The sequence below is a fragment of the Astyanax mexicanus genome, chromosome 23 (assembly GCF_023375975.1).
Source record: "Astyanax mexicanus isolate ESR-SI-001 chromosome 23, AstMex3_surface, whole genome shotgun sequence".
In the NCBI taxonomy this organism is placed as follows: domain Eukaryota; kingdom Metazoa; phylum Chordata; class Actinopteri; order Characiformes; family Acestrorhamphidae; genus Astyanax; species Astyanax mexicanus.
The window spans coordinates 10,798,084-10,821,736 of record NC_064430.1 but is presented as its reverse complement, the minus strand read 5'-3'; the positions used below and the strand labels follow the sequence as shown (position 1 = coordinate 10,821,736).

General features: G+C 37.8%; 1 protein-coding gene across 9 annotated transcripts in view; it reads right to left on the bottom strand.

Moving 5' to 3' along the window:
• Positions 1 to 23,653, bottom strand: part of chd9 (chromodomain helicase DNA binding protein 9) — a 109,678-nt gene that overhangs the window by 25,443 nt on the left and 60,582 nt on the right. For 8 of the 9 annotated variants that reach the window (XM_022667060.2, XM_049471402.1, XM_022667052.2 and 5 more), the window contains 14 exons: positions 17,886 to 17,994; positions 17,096 to 17,227; positions 16,426 to 16,494; positions 14,505 to 14,560; positions 13,964 to 14,081; positions 13,676 to 13,762; positions 12,108 to 12,245; positions 11,772 to 11,893; positions 9,217 to 9,460; positions 6,338 to 6,514; positions 5,402 to 5,545; positions 4,883 to 5,138; positions 3,121 to 3,331; positions 777 to 972 (listed from right to left, as the gene is read on the bottom strand). In XM_022667060.2, coding sequence (XP_022522781.2) covers positions 777 to 972; positions 3,121 to 3,331; positions 4,883 to 5,138; positions 5,402 to 5,545; positions 6,338 to 6,514; positions 9,217 to 9,460; positions 11,772 to 11,893; positions 12,108 to 12,245; positions 13,676 to 13,762; positions 13,964 to 14,081; positions 14,505 to 14,560; positions 16,426 to 16,494; positions 17,096 to 17,227; positions 17,886 to 17,994 — 2,059 coding nt within the window. The remainder of the gene's footprint in view (positions 1 to 776; positions 973 to 3,120; positions 3,332 to 4,882; positions 5,139 to 5,401; positions 5,546 to 6,337; positions 6,515 to 9,216; positions 9,461 to 11,771; positions 11,894 to 12,107; positions 12,246 to 13,675; positions 13,763 to 13,963; positions 14,082 to 14,504; positions 14,561 to 16,425; positions 16,495 to 17,095; positions 17,228 to 17,885; positions 17,995 to 23,653) is intronic. The other variant, XM_049471400.1, reaches the window with a different exon arrangement.

Genomic DNA, 23,653 nt, shown 5'->3' with positions numbered 1-23,653 from the left:
TGGTTGTATTTCTTCAGAAAGGGGGCAGGAGGTGGAGAAATTAATTCATATTGTCCATTCCTTAATTCCTCTGTGATGAGGAGCTGAAATTAGCTCTGATTAGCTTATTGTTATTTTTCCGTTCCGCCTTAAATGCTGCAGCCCGCTGCCACCTGTAGCGTTATTTAAGGTGGAACTGGAAAGTTAGCTAGTTAGCTAGCTAACAGTTACTGAAACTAACTACTAGCGATCTTTTTTATGCTTGTTATGAAGCATTCTGCCATAAAACATTGAAACTACACGTTAATCTAAGGTAATATAGTGCTTGTTCTGCCATCTTACCGGTGATTCTCAAACACCTACGCTCTGTGTGTGTCTGGAAGATCTCCAAAGGGACAAGCGCTATCCCCAGGGTTGCCAGGTCCAACAAAAATACCCAGCCCAAAATCAGTCTAAAACCCGCCCCTCAGAATCGATTTTGGGACATTTTAAATCGATTCTGAATCGTAGTAAATGAGAATCAAGATTCTTATGTGAATCGATTTTTTGGCACACCTCTACCCCAAACCATTATTAATTAAAGTTAATTGCTTAATTAAACAAGGTGTAATAGCATTGTTGTGCTTCTATATCACTAACATAGAAGCGACACAAAATGGTCTTAAAATGCCAATAATATTATTAATCTATATAATATTATTTCTACGACAATTTACTCTCCCTATAAAATAATTGTACCCAAATTATCCTGACAGGTCTCCTCTAATTTATCTCTACAATTGTGTGTCCACACTTACCTGCAGATCGTTCTGAGGGTTCCAGTCTGAGTCAAAGATGATACAGGTATCAGCAGCAGTCAGATTGATACCCAGCCCACCAGCTCTCGTGCACAGCAGGAAGACGAACCGGTCGGAGTCTGGTTTACTGAAGCGATCTATGGCTGCCTGCCGAAGGTTCCCGCGCACTCGCCCGTCTATCCGCTCATAGAGGTATCTGAACACACACAAACAAATACATACACACGTAAAGAAATTGGCAAATAACAGAGGTGCAGTTTGACCCTGCGTTCACACTGGCAGGCGACAAGCCGCTCACATCCCTCCACATCTGTCTCTTGTGGGTGTGTTTACGGCCTCTTATGCAGTCATACATGGGAGTTACCACTCAAGCTATTTATATTTCTCTGGGCCTTAATTTTCTTTTAATTTACCCTGTAAATGTGCAAAGAGACCACTTCAGTTTCTGAAACAGATGCTCTGATTTGGCTATTTATAGGTTTATGTTTGAGTGAAACAAACATTTCTGTTTTATTCTATGAACTACAGACAACATTTCTCCCAAATTCCAAATAAAAAAAGTCATTCAGAGCAGAAAATGAGAAATGGCTGAAATAAAAAAAAAAAAAAAAGATGAAGAGCTTTCAGACCTCAAATAATGCAAAGAAAACAAGTTCTTATTTATAAAGTTTTCATAGAGTTCAGAAATCAATATTTGGTGAAATAACCCTGGTTTTTAATCACAGTTTTCTGACATGTTCTCCTCCACCAGTCTTACACACTGCTTTTGGATAACTTTGGATCCCACTCCTGGTACAAAACTTCAAGCAGTTACGTCTTCCATCTTCCTCCTGATTATATTCCAGATGTTTTCAGTTTATACTTAAATTAAAGAAACTCATCATTTTAAGTGGTTTCTTATTTTTTTCCAGATCCTATATGTATCAAACAGTATCTCACAAAAGTGAGTATAGCCCTCCCATTTTAGCAAATAATTTATTATATCTTAGCATGGGAAAACACTTTGATACAATGTAAAGTAGTCAGGGTACAGCCTGAATGAGTGTAATCAACCCCACAGGCATAAATACACAGCAATTAATATCTAAAACCACTGGCAACAAAATTCATTACACAGCTAAGTGAAAATGGCCAAATTGTACCCAAAGTGTCAATATTTTGCGTGACCATCATTATCTTCAGCTTTACACTGGCACTGGAATCTTCTTTCACTCCTTCATGATGACACCAGTGGAGCTGGTGGATGTTAGAGACATTGCACTTCTCCACCTTCTGGTTGAGGATGCCCCACAGATGCTCAACAGGCTTTAGGTCTATCTTTTGTTAAATATTCTAACAGTAAAAGATAAATAAGTCTTAATAAGCCTCTCTTTCATGATTTAAACAGTTCAAATAGGAACCAAAAGTACAGAGAACAAAAGCTGGGGGCCTCAGACCCTTGTGTCTACGTCTGGTTATGATTATTTTGGCCAGGTGGTTTTGAATATCACTTCAATGCGCCAAAATTAATTTGAATAAATTTGAGACAATCTCAAATCCATTTTTTGCTTTGTTGACATGTTGCTTTCTGCTAATCACCAAAATGTGCTATAAATCCTGTCCTCCAATAGAAAATGACTGGTCGCCTGCTAGTGTGAAGGCAGGGTGAGCCCAAAATGGATTTTAAAAGGAGTGTTTTATTATCTGCGTCAGAGAAATTGCCCTCAGTGGGTCTTTACTGTACTGCTGTAACCAGCTCAGTCGCAGCAATGCTTCATATGATACAGAGCAGCCTTTATCCTGGAGCTACTGTTACGCTCCATCTCCTTTACCTTTCCATTTCTCACTTTCTTACCCTGTCACTCCAGCATATCATACCTTGTTGCCCTGTCATTCCCCTTCCCCCGTATCCTCCTCTCTCTCACTCTCTCTCTCTCTCTCTCTCTGACCTACTTCAGGCTGTTTGGTGCTCTAGGCTGTTTCAGTGTCTGATGTGAGCTCTCCAGGGGGTCTGTGCCCTTCTACTGAACCATGGCTAGACCTGCCAACAGCCCTCACACACACACTGAATTTATATGGTGCTGGAACACAAGATCATAACCCACACACACATACACACGCATCCACACACACAAAGATATAGATACATTTATACACACCTGCACACTGTCACACACATACACACTCCAATTGAAATAAACAACTCTGCATTACTGCATTTCACAATTGACCTTTTTTAGAATGAGTGATGGCTCCTGTGACTGCACTTCTAAACAAATCCACCAGGAGGCACTTCACAGTTCATAATATTGAGGTCATCATTAAATTAAAGCTGCCACAGCAGCAAAGAGCACAAAGCACTCACCGTCTCTGGATGAGGTAGTCTTCCAGGATGTCGAGGCAGCGCACCATCTGGGAGAAAATGAGGACTTTGTGTCCACCGGCCTTCATTTTGGGCAGCAGCTTGTCAATGAGGACGAGTTTGCCGGCAGACTGCACCATGGCCTGCAGGTGGAAGTCTGGGGCTGAGGGGCTGCACACTTCCCGGAAGTCCTCCAGGATCTTCTCTTCTGCCCCTAAGAGATGGAGGAAAATAATGGTGTTCACAAAAAATATTGACACTTTGGGCACAATTTGACCATTTTCATTTACGGGTGTACTTAGTCTTTGTTGTTTGCGGTTCAGACATTATTGGTTGTGTAAAGTTATAGCTGTACCCTGACTACTTCTTCTATCAACATGTCATATCTTCAGTGTTGTTCCATGAAACAATGTTAAATGTTTCCAAAAATCCAAATATTAATCTTGGTGATGCTTGAAGACATTTGAATTTTGTCAATTGCTATTAATAATGGTCATACAGAGTTTTTTAAATTAAACTTAGCTGTCTTACATTAAGATAGAATGGAATAATAAGATCCTACCCACATTCAGGGTAAGAAAACCTTACCCTTTTTTTGGGAAATCAGGTTCACTCTCTACACTGCTTAGTAATTTCAGATCAGTAAGAGGAATCAACCTGAAATTTTGCATGTTGAAAAATTTGCATTGAAACTAGACAACCGTAATCAAACAAATGCTTTGAGGACATGAACTGTTTCATTTGTATTTACTATGACTTCCAGTAATTTTTTTTATCAAACAAGTTGATTTGAAGTGGGGAGGTTTTCTTACCCTGAATGTGGGTAGGATCTTATTATTCCATTCTATCTTAATGTAAGACAGCTAAGTTTAATTAAAAAAACTCTGTATGACCATTATTAATAGCAATTGACAAAATTCAAATGTCTTCAAGCATCACCAAGATTAATATTTGGATTTTTGGAAACATTTAACATTGTTTCATGGAACAACACTGAAGATATGACATGTTGATAGAAGAAGTAGTCAGGGTACAGCTATAACTTTACACAACCAATAATGTCTGAACCGCAAACAACAAAGACTAAGTACACCCGTAAATGAAAATGGTCAAATTGTGCCCAAAGTGTCAATATTTTTTGTGAACACCATTATTTTCCAGCACTGGCTTAAATCTCTGGGCATTGGGCTCACTAGAGTTTCACCGGTCGCCACTGGAATCCTCCTCCATGACATCACCACCAAGGTGGTGGATTTTAGACACCTTATTCTCCTCCACCCTCTGCTTGAGGATGCCCCACATGTGCTTAATTGTTTCTTTTTCAGTAACTGTTTAGAACATGGATGCTTTGAATCCATTCCTTGTCAAATTTGCAACTACAGTCTCAACAGACCCAAAGCACTCAAAGATAGCACCTCAAGGCAACCTTTCAGCCAGGGATTTCAATCACTTCACCTCACCTTCTTACAACAAATTTGAACAACATTTAAAAATATATATATTTCTGGGGGAAAATAAACAAATGTGACAATATTAGCACAGATAAAACTAACTGCTGGAATTAGACACTATAGAGACTAGAGTTTAGAAGAGAAAAATAAGATAGAAAATGGGCAATTTTGCATTGAAACATATGGGGATGGGTGGAGCTACACAACACACTGCAAACCAGCCAGCATTGGATTTTCTAGTTATTGTTTTACTTTACTCACTTGCTAGTTTTATCTGAACGTTTTAAAAACATGTACATTTTTCAATGTATTACCTTTGATGAGGTAGGGGTGATTGCAACATTTCCTCAATTCCATCATGGTGTTGACCAGGTTGGGGACGTTGGCTTGTCCAACTCCTTTGGCCAGGAAGGAGAAGTTCTTCTCCAATATAGCACGGTAGTATTTCTTCTGGATGTTGGTGAGCTCCACCTCAATGATGGTCTCTTCTTTAGGAGCCAGTTTCTTCTCAACGTCCTCCTTCAGCCGACGGAGCATCATTGGCTTAAGAATGGCCTGAAGCTTTTGGACCTACAGAGAAAATGATAAGGGTTGTGTTGTGTGTTAGTGAGACGTTTTTGTAGATGGCAGTGATCTGGATAATGTGAGCAGTGCTAATAATAATGTAATTTTGACTATCTCTGAATGTGCATTTGTGACGCACTGTACCACGACTAAGCCTATAATTTATGCTGTCCAATTAAGTTCGAACCACCCAGGACACGTTAAGGCCAGGTGTAAAATTAATCTCATATTAATCTGAAATAATACTCCATAGAGTCACAAACACATACCTGCTCCTCAGTCTTCAAGTCTCCAAACTCTTGCATGAAGGTGTTTTCAGAGGGGAAGCGTGACGGCTCTAGGAAATGCAGCAGGCTGAACAATTCTTCCACAGTGTTTTGCAGGGGAGTGCCAGTTAACAGCACCTTATGCTCCTAAATATCAAGAGAGGTATAAGAATTCATTAGATTCTATAGAATTTAAATAGAAGAAGCTTCGATTTAATACAAGGCCTTGGCCCAGATATGGGTTACATGTGTAGATGATACAAAACCCTTTTTCTCTGCAGTAAAATAAGCTATATACATTCTAAAAACATTGAGGTCTTTGGGAAATCAGGTTCACTCTCTACACTGCTTAGTAATTTCAGATCAGTAAGAGGAATCAACCTGAAATTTTGCATGTTGAAAAATTTGCATTGAAACTAGACAACCGTAATCAAACAAATGCTTTGAGGACATGAACTGTTTCATTTGTATTTACTATGACTTCCAGTAATTTTTTTTATCAAACACAAAAAATCTAAAAGAAATCCTCAAGATTGAAAAGTGTAATATCAAAAGATGCTGGCCTGTTAGAGGTTAAAGCAACAGTAAGTAAGTTTTCGGGATATGGGGAATAAAGAGACTGATATTAAAAATTTTTATATATATCAAACACTCTTACAATAAAGAGAACAATTGCTTTCAACAAACCTACCAGACTACTCTGTTTTAAGAATAAATCTATTAGACATCAAAGAAAAGGGTGTTTTGGGACATTGATACCATTAAAAAAAGAATACAGTTCCCCCTCCTAACTCAGGAATACTATTGCCTTCAGTGTAAAACCCTAAAATCTTAAAGGGATTGCTTCTTTAGCTTCTAGAAAGCTCAAAATGTCTTACTAGCACACACTATCACACTATATTAATGAAAATGTGTGTGTGTGTGTGTTTCTTTCTGTACCAGGTTCATCAGTTTGAAGCCCTCCAGCAGCTTGCAGTTTTTGTTTTTCAGACGATGAGCTTCATCGATGATCACACAGCGCCATTCAATTGCGTTGAGTTCTGGACAGCCTCCCAAAATCATCTCAAACGTGGTGATTACTGCCTGAAAGCGATAGGCCCCTTTCACCACTCGACCCTGGATGAAAAGCAGAGAGAAAGAGAGCACGGCTTTAGGGCTGCAACTAACAAGTGTTTCTATTATTAACAAGAAACTTTCATAGTGAATTCACTATGAAAGTATTGAAATTAATTGACAAAAGAAGCAATGCTAATCCTAATGTTTAACGTTGGAACTAGAGTAGTACAGGGTTTGTATGGTCATGAAAAACCTGGAAAAGTCAAATCTAGAAACAGCAATTTCCAAGCCTTCCAAGTTTTGGAAAAATAAAAATACAGAGAAAGTTTTGGAAAAGTCATGGAATTTTGGCCTACAAATTTCCGTTTATTGATGGAGAAAATCTATTCAGTAATTTAGCCCTACACATTGGAACTATCAGGATCTGATATTTTATTATTATAAAATTGTTAGTCAGATACATTTTAGACCTACTAAAATCAATTTTCTATATATATTTGTAGTTGATTTTTGGTTTTATTGTGCATGTCTGCACTGATGTTTTAAAAAATCATATGGTCATAAAAAATTTGCCTTGAAGCCATGGAAAATTTATGAAAAAATCATGAAAATTAATTGGTTGAAAGGAGTAAGAACCCTGGTAGTACTGTAATGTGTCACTATAATCTATAAACATTTCTAATTAAATATAGATTTTGTTTTCTATATATTTTTTAAATATATCACATGGTTGAAGGAGACAACATAAATATTGTGTGCTTTATTTATTCATTTTATTACATGTGCGTATGCATAAGCATTTTATCAGCATCAAGGCAAAGCTTACGGCACTGAGCTGACAACCCCATTCAGAAATTCCCTCCGTATGCACTTCAGCCCATAGGCCTCTTTTCTTCACCTGTCTGCAAATTTCACCCGTCACACACTCAACGTTAAACTCTTGCTTTTCACACCAGCGACAACTCACTCTCTCTTTGTATTTACGAGGATAAAAGTAACAGAGGTGTCATGCCCCAGCGTGCTGTCGTGCTCGGTCTCTCTTTGCAGTGTGTGTATCGCACTGAACTGCTACTAGCATACATGCAGATTTTTTTTCTGATTACTGTAGCAAAGCACAGTTGGCGGATTCTATTAATTGATTAATGTAACTAGCAGGCAGTGCGTTGTGCTTCAGCACGTGGGTGCTTTGGTCTTAAATGTTCATGCATCATTTATGTGCTGCTGTGAACTGCCATTTTTTCCGCTTTGCATATATGTACTGCATTGCACCATTTTACTACGTTTGTGAGTAAATGAACTCCCACACCTTAGACATTCTGGATATCTTAAAATCTGGCAAAGAAACCTTGTACACCGTCTGTATTGCACAGTGTGGTAGATATGGTCTTACACAGTTGCTATTAAAAACATTGTTGTGGTGGTAAACCAGGGAGACTTGCAGCAGTAACCTTTCTTTTACAGTCTTGACTTATTATATGTACAAAAATAATATACAGGACCAATTGGCACTTTTGGCAGTGTGCCATTTCCTGCTGGAAAATGAAAGAAGAGAAGCAGAGAGAAAACACTGCACTGACTTTGGACTTAATAAAACACAGTGGATCAACACCAGCAGATGACATGTCTCTCCAAACCATCACTGATTGGTAGAAACTTTACACTAGACCTCAAGCAGCTTGGACTGTGTTTTTCTCCACTCTTCCTCCAGACTCTGCTCCACTGATTTACAAATGAAATGCAACATTTACTGATGGTCATTGATGGCTTGGAGAGCCATGTCATCTGCTGGTGTTGGTCAAAAGAAATATATGGAGATGTGGATGTCACATTTTAAACAGAATTATTGAAATGACGTAACTTTTCCATGGTATTCTTTTTTTTTTTTTTTTAAGATGCACTGATACATAAATCCAGCATACATCAGAAGACTTTGGAAAAGCTGGGAACACAGTAAATTGTGAAAACGACTCTGATCTGGTGTTGTTCTGTGCTAGTGTAAATGGTAATGCTAACACTAATTTATTTCATCTCTTTTCTTACATATCTGCTTCTGCTTTATAACTACCAAACTGGAGCCAACCACACATCAGAAGAGAAAGATCCCAGCCAACACACAATGGTGTCACAATACTGACTACTTTTTAACAGCAGTGCAGTTGCACCATTTATACTTTCTCTACAAGATTGGCCCAATGTTGTTACAACCTCATCATTAAGTAACACTGTTTTATGTTCAAAAGCTAGAGATGGACCAATCGGTGTTTTTGGGTCCGATTCCAATCTTGGGTGGGGACAAATGCCATATTAATGCCACATAGACCCCAGGCAAACTTGGTAAATATTCCCCTCATTACAGCCACCTCTAAGCAAACACTGCAAATCTAATATAGAGCTTTACTCTCCAAATAAACAGATTTCAGGAGAGATGTGTGTGTTGTTTACTTACACACCGATACCACATAAATTCTGGGGTCTATTTACTGTTAAAAATAAATAACCAATTTTTTTTTATTTTAATAATAACAATGATAAATGTAATACTCCATTTAAGCTCCAGCTAGATCTAGTAAGTTCTGTAGATGTAATCACAGCCTAAGTGTGGAGCTCAGGGTGCAAACTAGCTAAATCAGAGAAATGTTGGGCAATATATTTTGCAATAAAAATCATTATAAAAGGAAAATCAGCACATTTCATTCTGAGATACAATAGCAAGGTGGTAAGCTGCTGCAGCACTAGTTGCGCACATCTGTTAGCTTTCTAACCTGAGCATCCCTGAAGTACATCTCGTACTGCTGCAGCATCTGCCGGCTCAGCACGCTGCCATGGTAGACGATGACGTTGAGGTGCGTCCATGTGCGGAACTCTCGCTCCCAGTTGGCGATGGTGGAGAGAGGAGCGATGATGAGGAAGGGCCCCTTTATCCCTTTGCGATGGATCTCCTTCAGAAACGTAATGGACTGGATGGTTTTTCCCAAACCCATCTCGTCAGCCAAGATACAGTTACGCCTGCGGAGGAAGAGAGCAAGCGTATCATTAGACCACTCTGCAGCGAAACAGGAGCGTTACACTATTCTGATGTCATTTAACTTCATTAACTACGATCCAGAGCCTGTCCCTGCTACAAAAAACATAAAAAATAAAAAAGCTAGGGAAATCCCAAGGTTGTGCAGGAGAGCCTGCAAAAAGCTGAGGCATGTTTTCACGGCCTTGAATTAAAGCTCGAAAAATCAGCTTTACAAGAAAACGAACACATTCAGCAGCTTTACATAGAAGAGCAATGCGTGCGAAATCAGGTGGAGTGTATAAGCATGTCCGCTTTTGAGAAATGTGTTTATGAGCCCATGTGATATAGGTGTGTGCGTCTGTGTATGTGCTTGTGCAAAATGAGATGTGTGGGCTCTGAGTGTGTGTATGTGTTTAGTTGGCATGTGGGCTCAGACATGCCGTCAGCTGCACGCCCCACTGGCTCCCCTTCCGCACTACTTAACAATCTGGCGCCCGGATCCACATCTATCCCTCTTGTGTGAAAAACCTCTGCCTCGCCCTGCCCTGACACACTGACTGACGCACACATGCACAGGGCTTTCTCGCTACCACACACAATCTTATTTAACATCTCCAATACACACAAATACACAGATAAACACGTGGCATTGTGACTGTCTATCGGATGCAAGTGCGAGTGTTTACTAAAGTCTCAGCAGAAGATTTCCTGAGCTTTGGGGTAGAAACAAAATAAATCAAAGCTTTACTGTGCGTCGTTAGCCCTATCCGGACGGGATTAGTTCCTCAGGGGGACATCTGTGAAAAATATTTCACACTTCTACTCGGTGATAAAACTTTTGCATCCAGACTGCAATTAAAAAAAAAACAGGAGGACCAGTGAGTTTTTTTGGCACATGACATTGCATTCAGTAGCTCCTTCATTTCCACTCACTGTTGCGTTTGGAAATGCGTGCCCAAAGTGTAATTACGGTGCGCGGCAGTAAACAAACAGCTATTTTATTAAACGCGAGGTGACGAAACTCAGAGATGTGGATCTGGACGGGACTAAAATTACCGGAGGACCACAAAGATCAGCGAAAATCAGTAGATAATTCAGCCTGTAATTTTCTAAGAGGACATGGGAAACACGTACATGGTTGTTCCAGACAGGAATAAAATCACTGAGGACCCCCAATAAAAGAGAAAATTACCTCAGGACCACCAGAGAAGCTAATCATGTCTGGACAGGGCTTTTCATTTATTTAATTATTTTACAATATCGTCCAGCCCCAGTGGCTGAGTTTTTTCACACTTTTGTCCCAAAAAAATAAGTCTATAAAGAGGACAGCTTCCACTCCATATCACCTCAGCAGCAAAAGTGGGATAAATTTTCAGTCTGTAGAAAAATGACTGTGCTTCAATTGAACTAATGGCTACACTGTAATGGCTACACCTTCCAGTGATATTGTTATATTTTATATTGCATCTGATACCAAAAGCTTTCAGAGAATGTGGACAAATGCGTACGAGAATTAACAGAAGGCTCTGCCCATATCTGTATCTGAAGTTAATTTTGTGTTTGGCTTTTTTTATTTTAAGAATACTGTTTACTATTAAAGTGCTATAGTTAAGTCCCTGTAAGCTGCAACGGAGATTGAAATGTGGCAGGGCTTTATTTTAGACATGCTTCTTGTGGCATATCACTCACGGATAACAGCAGAAAAAAAGCCTGGAAGTGCTCCACGTTCACATTTTACATGCCATGTTTAGATGAAAGGTGGCTGGCTTACACACAGCAGAAACCCTGGCTCTACAGATATTAACCCTTACAGACACGAGCCACTCTTGGATGTACTAAATAATGTGCTGTACTCATATTTAAGCTCAAACTGAACACATTTCAAAAGCTTAATTAGACTTTCGACACATTTGCATATCTTTGTGAGGCAGGAAAACAAAGCTTTTGCTTATATATATATAAAAAAAAAAAATTCTTCTAAACATACTGAGAAGTTATTGGTCATTCCACCCAGCCCTACTAAAAAAACTCTTGAGGTATTAATCTTCTAAAAATGCACGTGTGCAAACAGGCCTCTGAAACCTACAGATACTTACTGGCAACAATGTTCATGTATGAGAATATTGCCTATAGGTGCTTTATTTATTCCCAAAATTTGCATAAAAAAAAAACAATGATATACTGCTGTGCTTTCCTGTTAGCTGTTGGTTCTAAATAAACAAAATATATACAAAATAATGGACTTTTAGCAACTGTGTAGGCAGGGGACAAAAAAGGCACTGGATTAGCATGTGAATGAAAACCAGCACTCACCTGTTGTACCAGTTGAAGAGCAACCAGTTGACCCCTTCTAACTGGTAATCCCTGAGACTGTTACCATTACGATACTCCCTGGACTGCTCGAGCTTCTTCCAGTGACTTGCTGGGGGGCGCTCCTGAGGCATGAGAGAGAGAGAGAACGAGAAAGAGAGAGCGAGGGGAGAGCGAGAGAGAAAGAGAGAAAAAGAGAGAGAGAGAGTGAGAGAGAGAGAGGAGGGGGGTGAGCAAGAGCCATGTAATAAGACCTAGCTCTAGTTATGATAACATCAATAAAGCAAATGATGAACAGTAACTCAGGGAAAGGAGGAGGAGCAAAATGCATGTTCTCACCACTCTCCTGGAGTCTACTCTCGCTGCCTGCAGCTTCTCAAACTCCTCAATCTTAGTCTGATCCACATCTTCCTTAAGCTCCCATGTACTGTCCTCGTACGGCAACGAACACCACTTCACCAGGTAATACACCACCGGCTGCACCACAAAAACGACATTAAATCAGCTTTTAAAAAGAATCCTGACCAACAAGCCCATTACTAAATACAACAATGCTAAATAATTCCTCGCGTTCCCTGAAAAACTGCATTTCAAGTAATGCAGCTTTAGTCACAGGCTGACAAATCCAGGAAACGTGTGTTCTAGTGCTCGTTTTAGAGCGTGTGCTGGCTCAGCACAGATAAAACTGGCTCCCTGTTGAATTATGCTTCCAAATGAATAGCAAGCAGCAAAAACACAAGTTCACATTATGCCACAGGCCTGAAGAAATAAAAGCCTATTTTGAGATGAAGAATAATGGAGAGTCTGAAAAAATAAGACGCTGCAAATTAAATGTGGCACAAAAGAAAAGAAAAGAAAAAGGTTCAGCATGGAGTTTAGAGTTTAGTGAAGATGTACTGCTGCTATTCCATAAATTCAATGACCTACGTCATTCAAGTTAATCAAATTAATTTCAGAAACAAAGGGAATTTGATTAGTGAGGCAATGCACTGACTTGAGACTAATATTTTAGTAAAGGACATCTAAGAGAACATTCGGTGTTGGACACAACAGAGTATAACAACATGGCTTAATATGACCATGCTTGGCATCAGCAGCTGGAGTCAGAGTGAGCACAATTGGCCTTACTGCCTCAAGAGTGGGTTGGTGATATTTCCTTCACACATCAATCCTAGCGCAATGCTGATTAGCACAGTCATCTGTTAGCTGATCTATATCAGAACTGGGGATCTGGAACTTTCCTTAGACTGTGATGGCTGCTTTAGCTAAAGCTCAAAAAGAGAGGCATCGCTTGGCTTCACATGTGCTAGCTCTCACTCTACTAGTGTTTGTGGGCATTGCTAGTGATTGAAGAGTTCATATGACCAGAGATTGGGTAATTAGCTTACTACATTGGGTAGAACATGAAATCAAGACTGACTCCCATCTTTAAGGATGAGGAGAGACCAAACTATTCTAAACTCTGAGGTCAAATTACTGTTGTTTCAATCACACTTTATCAATTTAACATTTTCTTGCACTGGGCTCAAAAAATATGTTCTGTGTTTTGGCTACTTCACTTGCGCAGATCTCCACATAAAGGGGGCTTTCTCAACAAGTATGTCAAACCCTGTTATGCTTACAGTGTAACCAACAAGTTTACTGGAGCTTTTTGCTTATGGGTTGGACCTCATTTGTAAACAAACGCCATGCAGAGTCATAGGAAGTTCCCTTATATATATATATATATATATATATATATATATATATATATATATATATATATATATATATATATATATATATATATATATATATATTTCAAACAAACAGTGGTGTGTTTCCTTATTTTATTACATCAAATAATATAGTGCAGTCAACGACTGACTACTTCTATTGTAACTTCATTGTGTTCCACCATCACATACCTCTCCAGTGTCCTTGTCCTCACAGTAGGAAACCTCCAGGACTCGATCCACTTCAACATAGTCAGGATTGAATGGATCCTCGTCCATCTGTAACACACACACACACACACACACACACACACCTTTGTAGTAAAACATCAGTGTATTCTTCATCAGTGTATTCTTCTTGTAATATCCTTGCCCTACACTCTAGGTAAAATCGTTAACAACGGGCTCAAAATACAACAAAAGACTATTTCATAATGTGCACTGTAATAGTGCACACACAGGCACACACACAATTCTTACATCAGCAAAGAAGTGTGCTCTCTGGGCCTGTTTGATCTTGAAGCGTTTGATTTTCTGCTGGATCCTCTTGTCCTTCTCCAAATGCTGCTCTGTAGCCCACTCACAATGCAGATAAGAGCTGAACACACACACAAACACACACAAACACACAGTTATAGGCAAACAGTAAAAAAAAATGATTTGCATTCTCCTGCGTAAACACACCCACTCACAGTCAACAGCTTTCTGATCTCCGACTTATTCATTAGCCTTGTGAGAGGCTTTCCTTTTGTATACCTAATATATACAGCTCAAGCAATGTTAGCATTATACGCTAACAGGCTGAATATGCTTTAATGAGGAATAGCCCACTAGACTCAAGAACGTCAAAAAGGTATCTTAGGTTTTACATAAGGATGGATGTCTTTCACTTAACCACATCACTGCACAACAGGGATATGTGTTTCTCTCAGGAACAAGAAGAAAAAAAACCCAACAAAAACAACAAAAAAAGAACTTTTAATTATGATCAACATAGAGAAAAAGGAAGAAAATGCCTTACTAGTTTTTATATTTGACATAAAACTCCTCCACTTCAACCATGACGCCTGGGGACACCTGTTGAACAACAAACATCATTAAAATACATGAATATAATTTATCTGTACTAAAGCAGTAAATTAAACAGATTTTGGGTTAACTGCACCTTATTTGCACATTTATATATATATAGCCACATAATATATCCTATGCATTGGCGTAGGAACCGCCAATCGTTTCGCTCAGATCAGCTGTAATATTAATGAGGACACAGACAGGACCAATCACAGAGCTGGTTCAGGTATTAAGTCCCGCCTCTCAGTAGAAATAGCCAATCAGCTATCTGGTTTTGCGGCACGCGGAGGAGACGTTGGGGAAGCCCCGCCCCCTCGCTGTGAGATTTAGCAGCGGGATCGGGACACGCAGCAGCTTCAGCTGATTTTAAAACAGATCTGGATATAGGGAGATTTTTTTAAAACAAAGGTAACGGTAGGCTTACCACGTAAACTGTGATGATATGTTTCTGATAGCTGGTAAAAAATACACATCTCTGAATCAGCCCACAGGTCAAAACCCACTGTGATTAATAAACTGCAGCTGTGTGAGTGAGTTAGTTCAGTTTTGGATTAGCTAGATTGGGAGTCAAGGTTAAAGAAAAAAAACTATAACTTAAATGTAATGTTCAACTTTCCCTGTACCTGATCAGCTAATCACTATTACATTTTCAAACTGTGTTTATCAATTTAGGATTACAGGACTTACTGTGAGCTATAATGAGCGAAAATTAATTTAGCTAACTAGTTAACTAGAAGCTGCATGTAGTGGATAGCCAGATTTTAATACAGTACTTTATGTTTGTAGTTTAAAGCAGTTTCTTAACCCTGATCACTGCCCTAAAATAGTGTTTTCCACCTGATCCAGCTGATCAGCTAATAAACAGTCATTTACTGAGTTTACCTGTTTAAATCATTTAGCCCCTATATGGAGCCTAAATTAATCATGTAAGTCCAGCAGTGTATTAGACACATCATACCACCACTAACTTTATTAAATGCCTTTAAAGCAGAGGAAGCTCTAGAATATTCAGAACAGTGTTAATATGCAGCAGAATATGTAAGAACTGGGTTGAGAAACACTGCTGTAACGTGACTTGTGTTCATTTGTAGTTCACAGTAAGACCACATGTTCTGACGTTTATAAAAATCTCTATGAAACGTAATGTTACATTCTTTTACATAAAAGGACACCATCTTAAAAAGAGCTCTTAGCAGAAAAACAAATAAAAGCGCAGGAGAAAATGTAAATATACAACAGAATTGACATGACAATACATAATAATAATTATAATAATAATAACAACCAAATCTGTTATATTATTTAAATATTAGTTGATAACTGATCATTTTTGTCATATGTATATAATTCAGACATTACATGCATCATTTTTTCTAACCACAGTACCTGTAACGAGGAGTAACATGTTTAGGTTGTCAAATCACCTTATAATAATAATTTACTTTTAATTAAAAGTAATTTCCAAAAATTATGTTCTAGGAAACTATAGGGTGGGCTTGGGTTCATACTGGCAAATGTCTCCCCCCCCAATATCAAGCCCGCTCCTACGCCCTTGATCCTATGGTTTTAAAATTCGCTGCATTAAGGTCCTTCCACATCTTTAAAATATCTTTATGTATCGCCAAAGCTGCACATTATCCTAAGGTCAAATAAATGTCCAAAGACATGTCTCTTTAGTAATGGAGCTTCATTAACATATATTTTGCATGGGCAAGAGCAGCTGCTTATAAATCAACTGACAACTAATGAACCACCTGACCTCAAAAATGCTCTTTTTTTTAACTACTGTAATCAAATGCTCAAATCAATGTACTATATTTAAAAGTGGAAAGCAATTCTGAAGATTGGAGAACAGAGTAAAGTTTTACCTCATTCTTCACTATACGGGAGGCCATGATCTTATCCACTACAGCTGCGTCCTCCTCACTGGGATTCTCCTGATAACATAAAAACATCACTAGCACATTAAAAAACTGCTTACAGGTATTAAATAGTTTATTCTTTCATGTATTTACAGTATGAACAATATTTTATTTAAATTCTAGTTCTTTTAGTCTCTTCTCTACACTTTAGTTTAGAAGGTTATAGAAAAATAAATCAAGTCATTTTACAATATGTTAAAAAAAAAAAAGTTATGAAAAGGAAATATGAACGCAGATTGAATTACAAATTCAAGCAAATACTTCTTGACATATAATGGACTGAAATCTGGTGAAACTCTTTATAGCAATGTGCATCACAAGCACAACAAGGTATTGCAACGTTAATTTGAGTAAATGAAAACAGTATAGAATAATAATAATAATAGTTATGATAAATAATATAGACCAAAAATGGTCATGATAACCTTCTGAAGTTAACCGACGTATAATTACATTTTCTTTTTTACCTGTTAATACAGTTTAAGCATTTAAACGGTTCCATATTTTGCCATGGTTGTAAATAGAAACATTTCCTTTAATAAAGAACCTTTAAGAAACTCAGCCTTTTTTCCCCTCTCTTTATTACTAAACTGTTCATACTGGGTTGTGTTCATACCACAAACAACTGTACCGCAGGTTCAGAGTTGATCTTCTTGGCTTTAACGATGACCTTCATCTCATCATCAGATACTCGAGAGTCTTGCTCTGCGTACTTCTTCCTTTTCACCTGTCTGTTCGACCGCCGCTTCTACAAAAAGACACAACAGGAAGAGAAAGGTTCAGCCAGTGTGTGTTAGAATAAGCTGCTGAGCAAGGGAACAAAGAACAAAGTCTATGAGTGAGTGGATGTATGCATGTGTGTGTGTTTGTGTGTATAAGCCTGAAACACTTAATTTGTGTTTGCATGTTTTCACTTGCAGAGGTCGTCTCATCATAATGACACCAGAAGGCACCCATCTAATAAACTACCGCACTGTATGAGTGAGTGTGTGGGCCTCCACACATGTACCCAAATATATCGTGACCTAAATGTCAGGGAGTGAGAGTTAATGAAGCGAGAGATGATGAGAATATCTCAGGATGACCAATTAAAAAAACAAAAAAACACTGTCGCCATCGTGCCATAACGTTTCCCAGAATGCTTCAGTGCCACATGGTCACCTCTTTATCTCTGACAGGCTAACTGAGTCATCAGCAGCATACTGCCTTAATTAACACACAGGGCTTTTAACGAGGATAATTATATCTGGGGAGAGAGCTCGGGGTGGAGGAGAGGAGGTGGGGGACTTATCATCCCCCATCAGTTAGCGCAGCAACACTCAGAGCGTCAGCGTCTTTATCTTCGCCCTCTCCCTCCTTCTTTCGCTCGCTCTTGCCCACTCTATCTATCGTCATTAGCTGCTCACCGAGTCGTCGTCTCTGGAGGATCGTCGCCGGGGTCGCTCATCATCAGACAGGTCATCAGAGGATTCCGCCTTACGCTTCTTCTTCTTCCCGAACTTTATCACAATTTTTCTAAAGAGATAAAAACAGGACAAATTAACCTTTATATTCACGGTCAGCAAATATGCATGTTTTTGTTAATATTGGACAGTTATTTATTTATTTATTTATTTTCTGCAATAAATTAATAAACAAAAAGAAAAAAAAGTATTGGGACACCTGTTTATTTATTTATTGCTTCTAACGGGTAAAATCCACTGCATCAAAAGAGAGTTTGTTCTACTATTGTGGGAGTACGCATGGTGCCAAGAGGTGCTAATCATGTTTATCTGCTACAAAAAGTCCTATTCTATTGGCAATACAGAGCCTAGAAAAGCTGTGTACGTGTCTACATCTGTGTCAGCAATGAGTGTCACTTAAAGAAGCTGAGTGGGTTCAATGGAAAGGGTGTCCACAAATATTTGTACTATAGGGCTCCTTAAATTATCATTTGCTTGTATCAAATATTGTTGAGCTGATTAAATATAACCTTCACTTTCAAAGGAAGTCAATGTAAAAAGATTTATTTTCAAATAATTCTGGAGCATTTCTATTGGTTTATTCTGCATTAAATTCCAATATAATGTGCCAGTTTTACATCAATATCAGGATTCCCAAAGGGGAAAAAAAAAGTATTTTCAGGACAGTTTCACTGACATTCCTCAGCACCAACTGGTGTTATGCATGGGCTGTTAACTGGATGTATTTTTCCACATAAAGTGCTATATATGCATGTATATATATTTTTCCTGTGGCACAATAGCTCAAGGTTTCCCGGCCCTCCACAATATTTCCAGCATGTCTATCTTTTATTTTTATTTTTTGCATTTTCCAAGACGTTCTTATGGATACACTAGATACACAGTCCATTTTTTTTTTTTTTTTAGAACTTCTATTTATTGCATAAAGTACGATTATGTGAAGTAAGTGACAATGTGAAGATGTGAAAAACAGCAAAAAGAAAGCGATAAGAGCCTGGCATTAAGTAAACAGCTGCACTGTATTTGTTCTACAGTGCAAAATATTTTTGCTAGTTGTAAGAGGAAAGCTACAAACAAAACGTAAAAAACAACTCTTAACATCAAAGGTTTTGTTTATTGACTTGATTTAGCATTTGTGAAGAGAAAAACTGTGCAGCCAAAACTATGGTTTTAAATGGTACAATCTGTATATGGATCTCAATCTAATAACTACATAAGAAATGACAACATATCAATTTCATAGAGGTTGCAAAATAAAGTACTTGCTACTGAATACACAGCCTAAACCTTGTAATAAATAAGCTCTTGTATTAAACTGAATTCTGTGCAAAACATTTCCTTTCCACACAAACTTTCCCTCTTACTCTGAGATCTTTCAACACCAGTTAGTCTTCAGTCAGCCCCGCCCCCCCACTCAGTGCTGCAAGGCTGACCCAGGCTAAGAAATTTCAAAAGGCCAAATGATGTAAGACAACCAGTGTGAAGAGGTTGCAGTGCTTCTTTCCTCTTTAACACTTTCACTGTTTCTCTGACTCAACATGCAGTGTGTTACTACCAGTTACTGACACTACCTCCGGGTCAGGCATTTTTAGCTTCATCCTACACCACTGAAACACTTTCTATTAAAGGGAAACTCCACAGAATCATCGAAAAGTCCTGAATGATTCATTTTGTTATCATAAAAACCAAGCTCTCAACACTCATAGCATATCTGTAAACATTTTATGTAGTAGCTGAATTTTGTAATATGCTTTTGTATATGCACTCAATGAAATCAAACAAAAACAGAGTTTACTCTGGGAAAACCCCTAAACAAACTAAAATATTATTTTTCACTGTTGATGACAAAGTCAAGTCAGGTCGAATCTAACCTAAAGAATTTCCAAGTTATTATATTTAGTCGAGGTTGTAAGCTGAGCGTATTTCTGATATTACTATCTGTTCTCAGTGTTTTTTTTTTTTACTTTACTATTCAATTCCTTCCAGTGCCCCAAAATATATTGTTTCAGCATAGTCTTTGCAACTTGAGCAAGCCAAATTGTCATACTGTAAGATGATGTGCAAGGTTGTCAAATTTCTAATTGAACTAAATGTTTTAATGTTCATCACTTGATGCAAAAGGAGCTTTCACATGGTTCTCATTTTTCACAACATACCTAGCAGAGGCAGATTTTGTCTACGTAATAGAATTTATTCTTACTCTAATCTTGAACATACAGAGTGTTTTATTAACACTGTGACATGTTTTGACCATGACAACATTGACCACCATGTAGAACTCTGGTAAAAAAAAAAAAAAAAAAAAACAAGATTCCTAAAAATATCATAAAAATCATCATAAAAATAACAGTTTTGTGATGTCAGTTTGTACAATATCATGCAGACCTAGACCTTGCTTGTGCTGGGTAGTATGACCTCAAATATACATCACGATTCTCAGGATTATTGAACGATTATTTTGTGAATAATAATAATACAAAAAAAAACAAACAAAAAAAAAAACCCACAAACAGCATTTTTCTGAAGAAAAAGCTGCTTGGGGTGATAATTTGGCATGGTTTGAGCTCAAAATTCTCCTCCAAGAGGCTTATAAGTCACAGAATGGTCAAATTTTAGTACTAACAAAATAATAATAATAATAATAATAATAATAATAATAATAATAATAATAATAAACATGGATAGGTATAACTGATTAGAGGTTGTGAAAGTTGGTTTTAATTAAGTTTTTATTAAATGCTCTCACTGGATCTTGCACAACCATCTAGAGCACAAAAAAAAAAAGTAAGAGCAATATGACCCACACAGATTGGGTTTAAAAATGTCATTTATCTGGCAGACATACAAAAACACAAATACATAATATATATATATATATATATATATATATATATATATATATATATATATATATATATATATATATATATATATATATATATATATATATATATACAACCCCTGGCAAAAAGTATGGAATCACCAGTCTTGGATGAGCACTCCTTCAGACATTTCATTCTGTAAAACAAACTCTGATCAAAAACATGATACAATAATAAGGTCATTCCAAAGTGCAACTTGTTGGCTTTCAGGAACACTCAAAGAAATGAAGAAAAAACATTGTGGAGATCAGTGAATGTTACTTTTATTGACCAACCACAGGGAAAAAAATATGGAATCACTCAATTCTGAGGAAAAAAGTATGGAATCACTCAAATTGAAGGTAGAAAATAAGGACATACCCAGTCAATTTCCTTTCCCTAAATGGACACCTGCCTCAGATTAGATCTGCTCGTTAGTCTGCAGTTAAAAACACCTGCAGTCATGACACCTTGGAGGGCTGCTGGACGAATTAGAGTGGCAAGAACCATGGCTCCAACAAGAGAAATGTCTCTTGAAACAAAAGAGAAGATTGTGAAACTTCTTGAAGAAGGTAACTCTTCACGCATGGTTGCTAAAGATGTGGGCTGTTCACAGTCAGCTGTATCCAAGATATGGACCAAATACAAACAGCATGGAATGGTTGTTAAAGCCAAGCGTACTGGTAGACCGAGAAAGACATCAAAGCGTCAAGACAAGCAACTTAAGGCCATTTGTCTTGAAAACCGAAAAAGTACAACTAAACAGATGAAGCATAAATGGGAAGAAGCTGGAGCCAATGTATGTGACCGAACCGTAAGAAATCGCCTAAAGGAAATGGGATTTCAATACAGGAAAGCTAAAAGAAAACCATCATTGACCCCTAAACATAAAAGAACAAGACTGCAGTGGGCTAAGGAGAGGCAATCATGGACTGTGGATGACTGGATGAAAGTTATCTTCAGTGATGAGTCAAGAATCTGCATTGGACAAGGTGATGATGCTGGAACTTTTGTTTGGTGCCGTTCCAGTGAGATTTATGAAGAGGCCTGCCTGAAGAAAACAACCAAATTTCCACAGTCCTTGATGATATGGGACTGCATGTCAGGCAAAGGCACTGGGGAGATGACTGTGGTTAATTCTTCTATCAATGCACAAGTTTACATTGACATTTTGGACAGTTTTCTCATCCCTTCAATTGAACAGATGTTTGGAGATAATGAAATAATTTTCCAAGATGACAATGCATCGTGCCATAGGGCAAAATCAGTGAAGGCATTCCTTGGAGAAAGACACATTCAGTTGATGTCATGGCCTGCAAATAGTCCAGATCTCAACCCAATTGAAAACCTGTGGTGGAAATTGAAAAAAATGGTCCACAAGAAGGCTCCGACCTGCAAAGCTGATCTGGCAACTGCTATCAAAGAGAGTTGGCACCAAATTGATGCAGAATACTGTTTGTCACTCATCAAGTCCATGCCTCAGAGACTGAAAGCCGTTATAAAAGCCAAAGGTGGTGCAACTAAATACTAGTGATGTATTTTGAATCATCTTTTGTTTATCTGTTTTTCATGATTCCATACTTTTTTCCTCAGAATTGAGTGATTCCATATTTTTGTCCCTGTGGTTGGTCAATAAAAGTAACATTCACTGACTTCCACAATGTTTTTTCTTCATTTCTTTGAGTGTTCCTGAAAGCCAACAAGTTGCACTTTGGAATGACCTTATTATTGTATCATGTTTTTGATCAGAGTTTGTTTTACAGAATGAAATGTCTGAAGGAGTGCTCATCCAAGACTGGTGATTCCATACTTTTTGCCAGGGGTTGTATATATATCACTCAATAGCCAATTTTAGCAACAGCACCCCTAAAAAGTGATGAGCTTTTTCATGGTGGGAAACTCTAAAACCACAAGGTTGTCAAAATGCATAATAGCACGAAGTCATGGTCTACTACAAGCAAGCAAGCATGAATTCCAGTGTGTGAAAAGCACCTGTTCACTTTTAACATAACACTACGATGTGTGACTTTGCTTCAGGCACTAAGCAAATTAGACTAATCAGGTTAATCCATACACTACATAGACATTATTTAAAAAATGCACATTTCTGGCCTTCAGGTTAGCAAATAAGGATATGATGCAAATATTTGCAGTATTTAGATAATTAAAAATATATACAGGAAATGAACATTAAAAAGCGCACATTTAAGCTCTTTCTAAATGAGGCCAATTATCACTAACAATGAAAAGAGCACAGCTAAAGGGAGGATTAAGACAATATTGTGTGTATGGCTGCATTATGCATACAAAACACCATATTACAGCTATACTGCTCAAGCACAAACACAAGCTTTACTACGAAACCTTAAACTGTAAGCCATTAGCAAGAAAGGAAGACACTACGCCAAGCTTAGCTAAAACTAAACTGTATATGACTGTGGTGAGTGCAAATGACACTATTTAGAAGACCTACCTGCTTCTTTTAAATCATCTGTGTGGGAAAAATCTCTGTAAACTATGACAACAATGGTATCATAGCAATTTATGTGTGACACCAACAAATGCTACAGTTTTATTTGCAAATAATTAACTGTACACATTAGGGGAGTGTAATATTGTATTGTACTCAATAATATCGCCAACATTTTTGAATATTGTTAACAATATTATACTGTGAAATATTGTGCCATATCACCTGCTCTAATTATCACATCAGTGTACAACTTTTTATTTATTTTTTTTATTTTTTTTACTATTTTTAGCAAAAGAAAAAAATCACATTGTTCTCATTTCCCATTATATAGATACTAGAGACAGAATATATCTGGCCAGTATCATTTCTTTTACTTT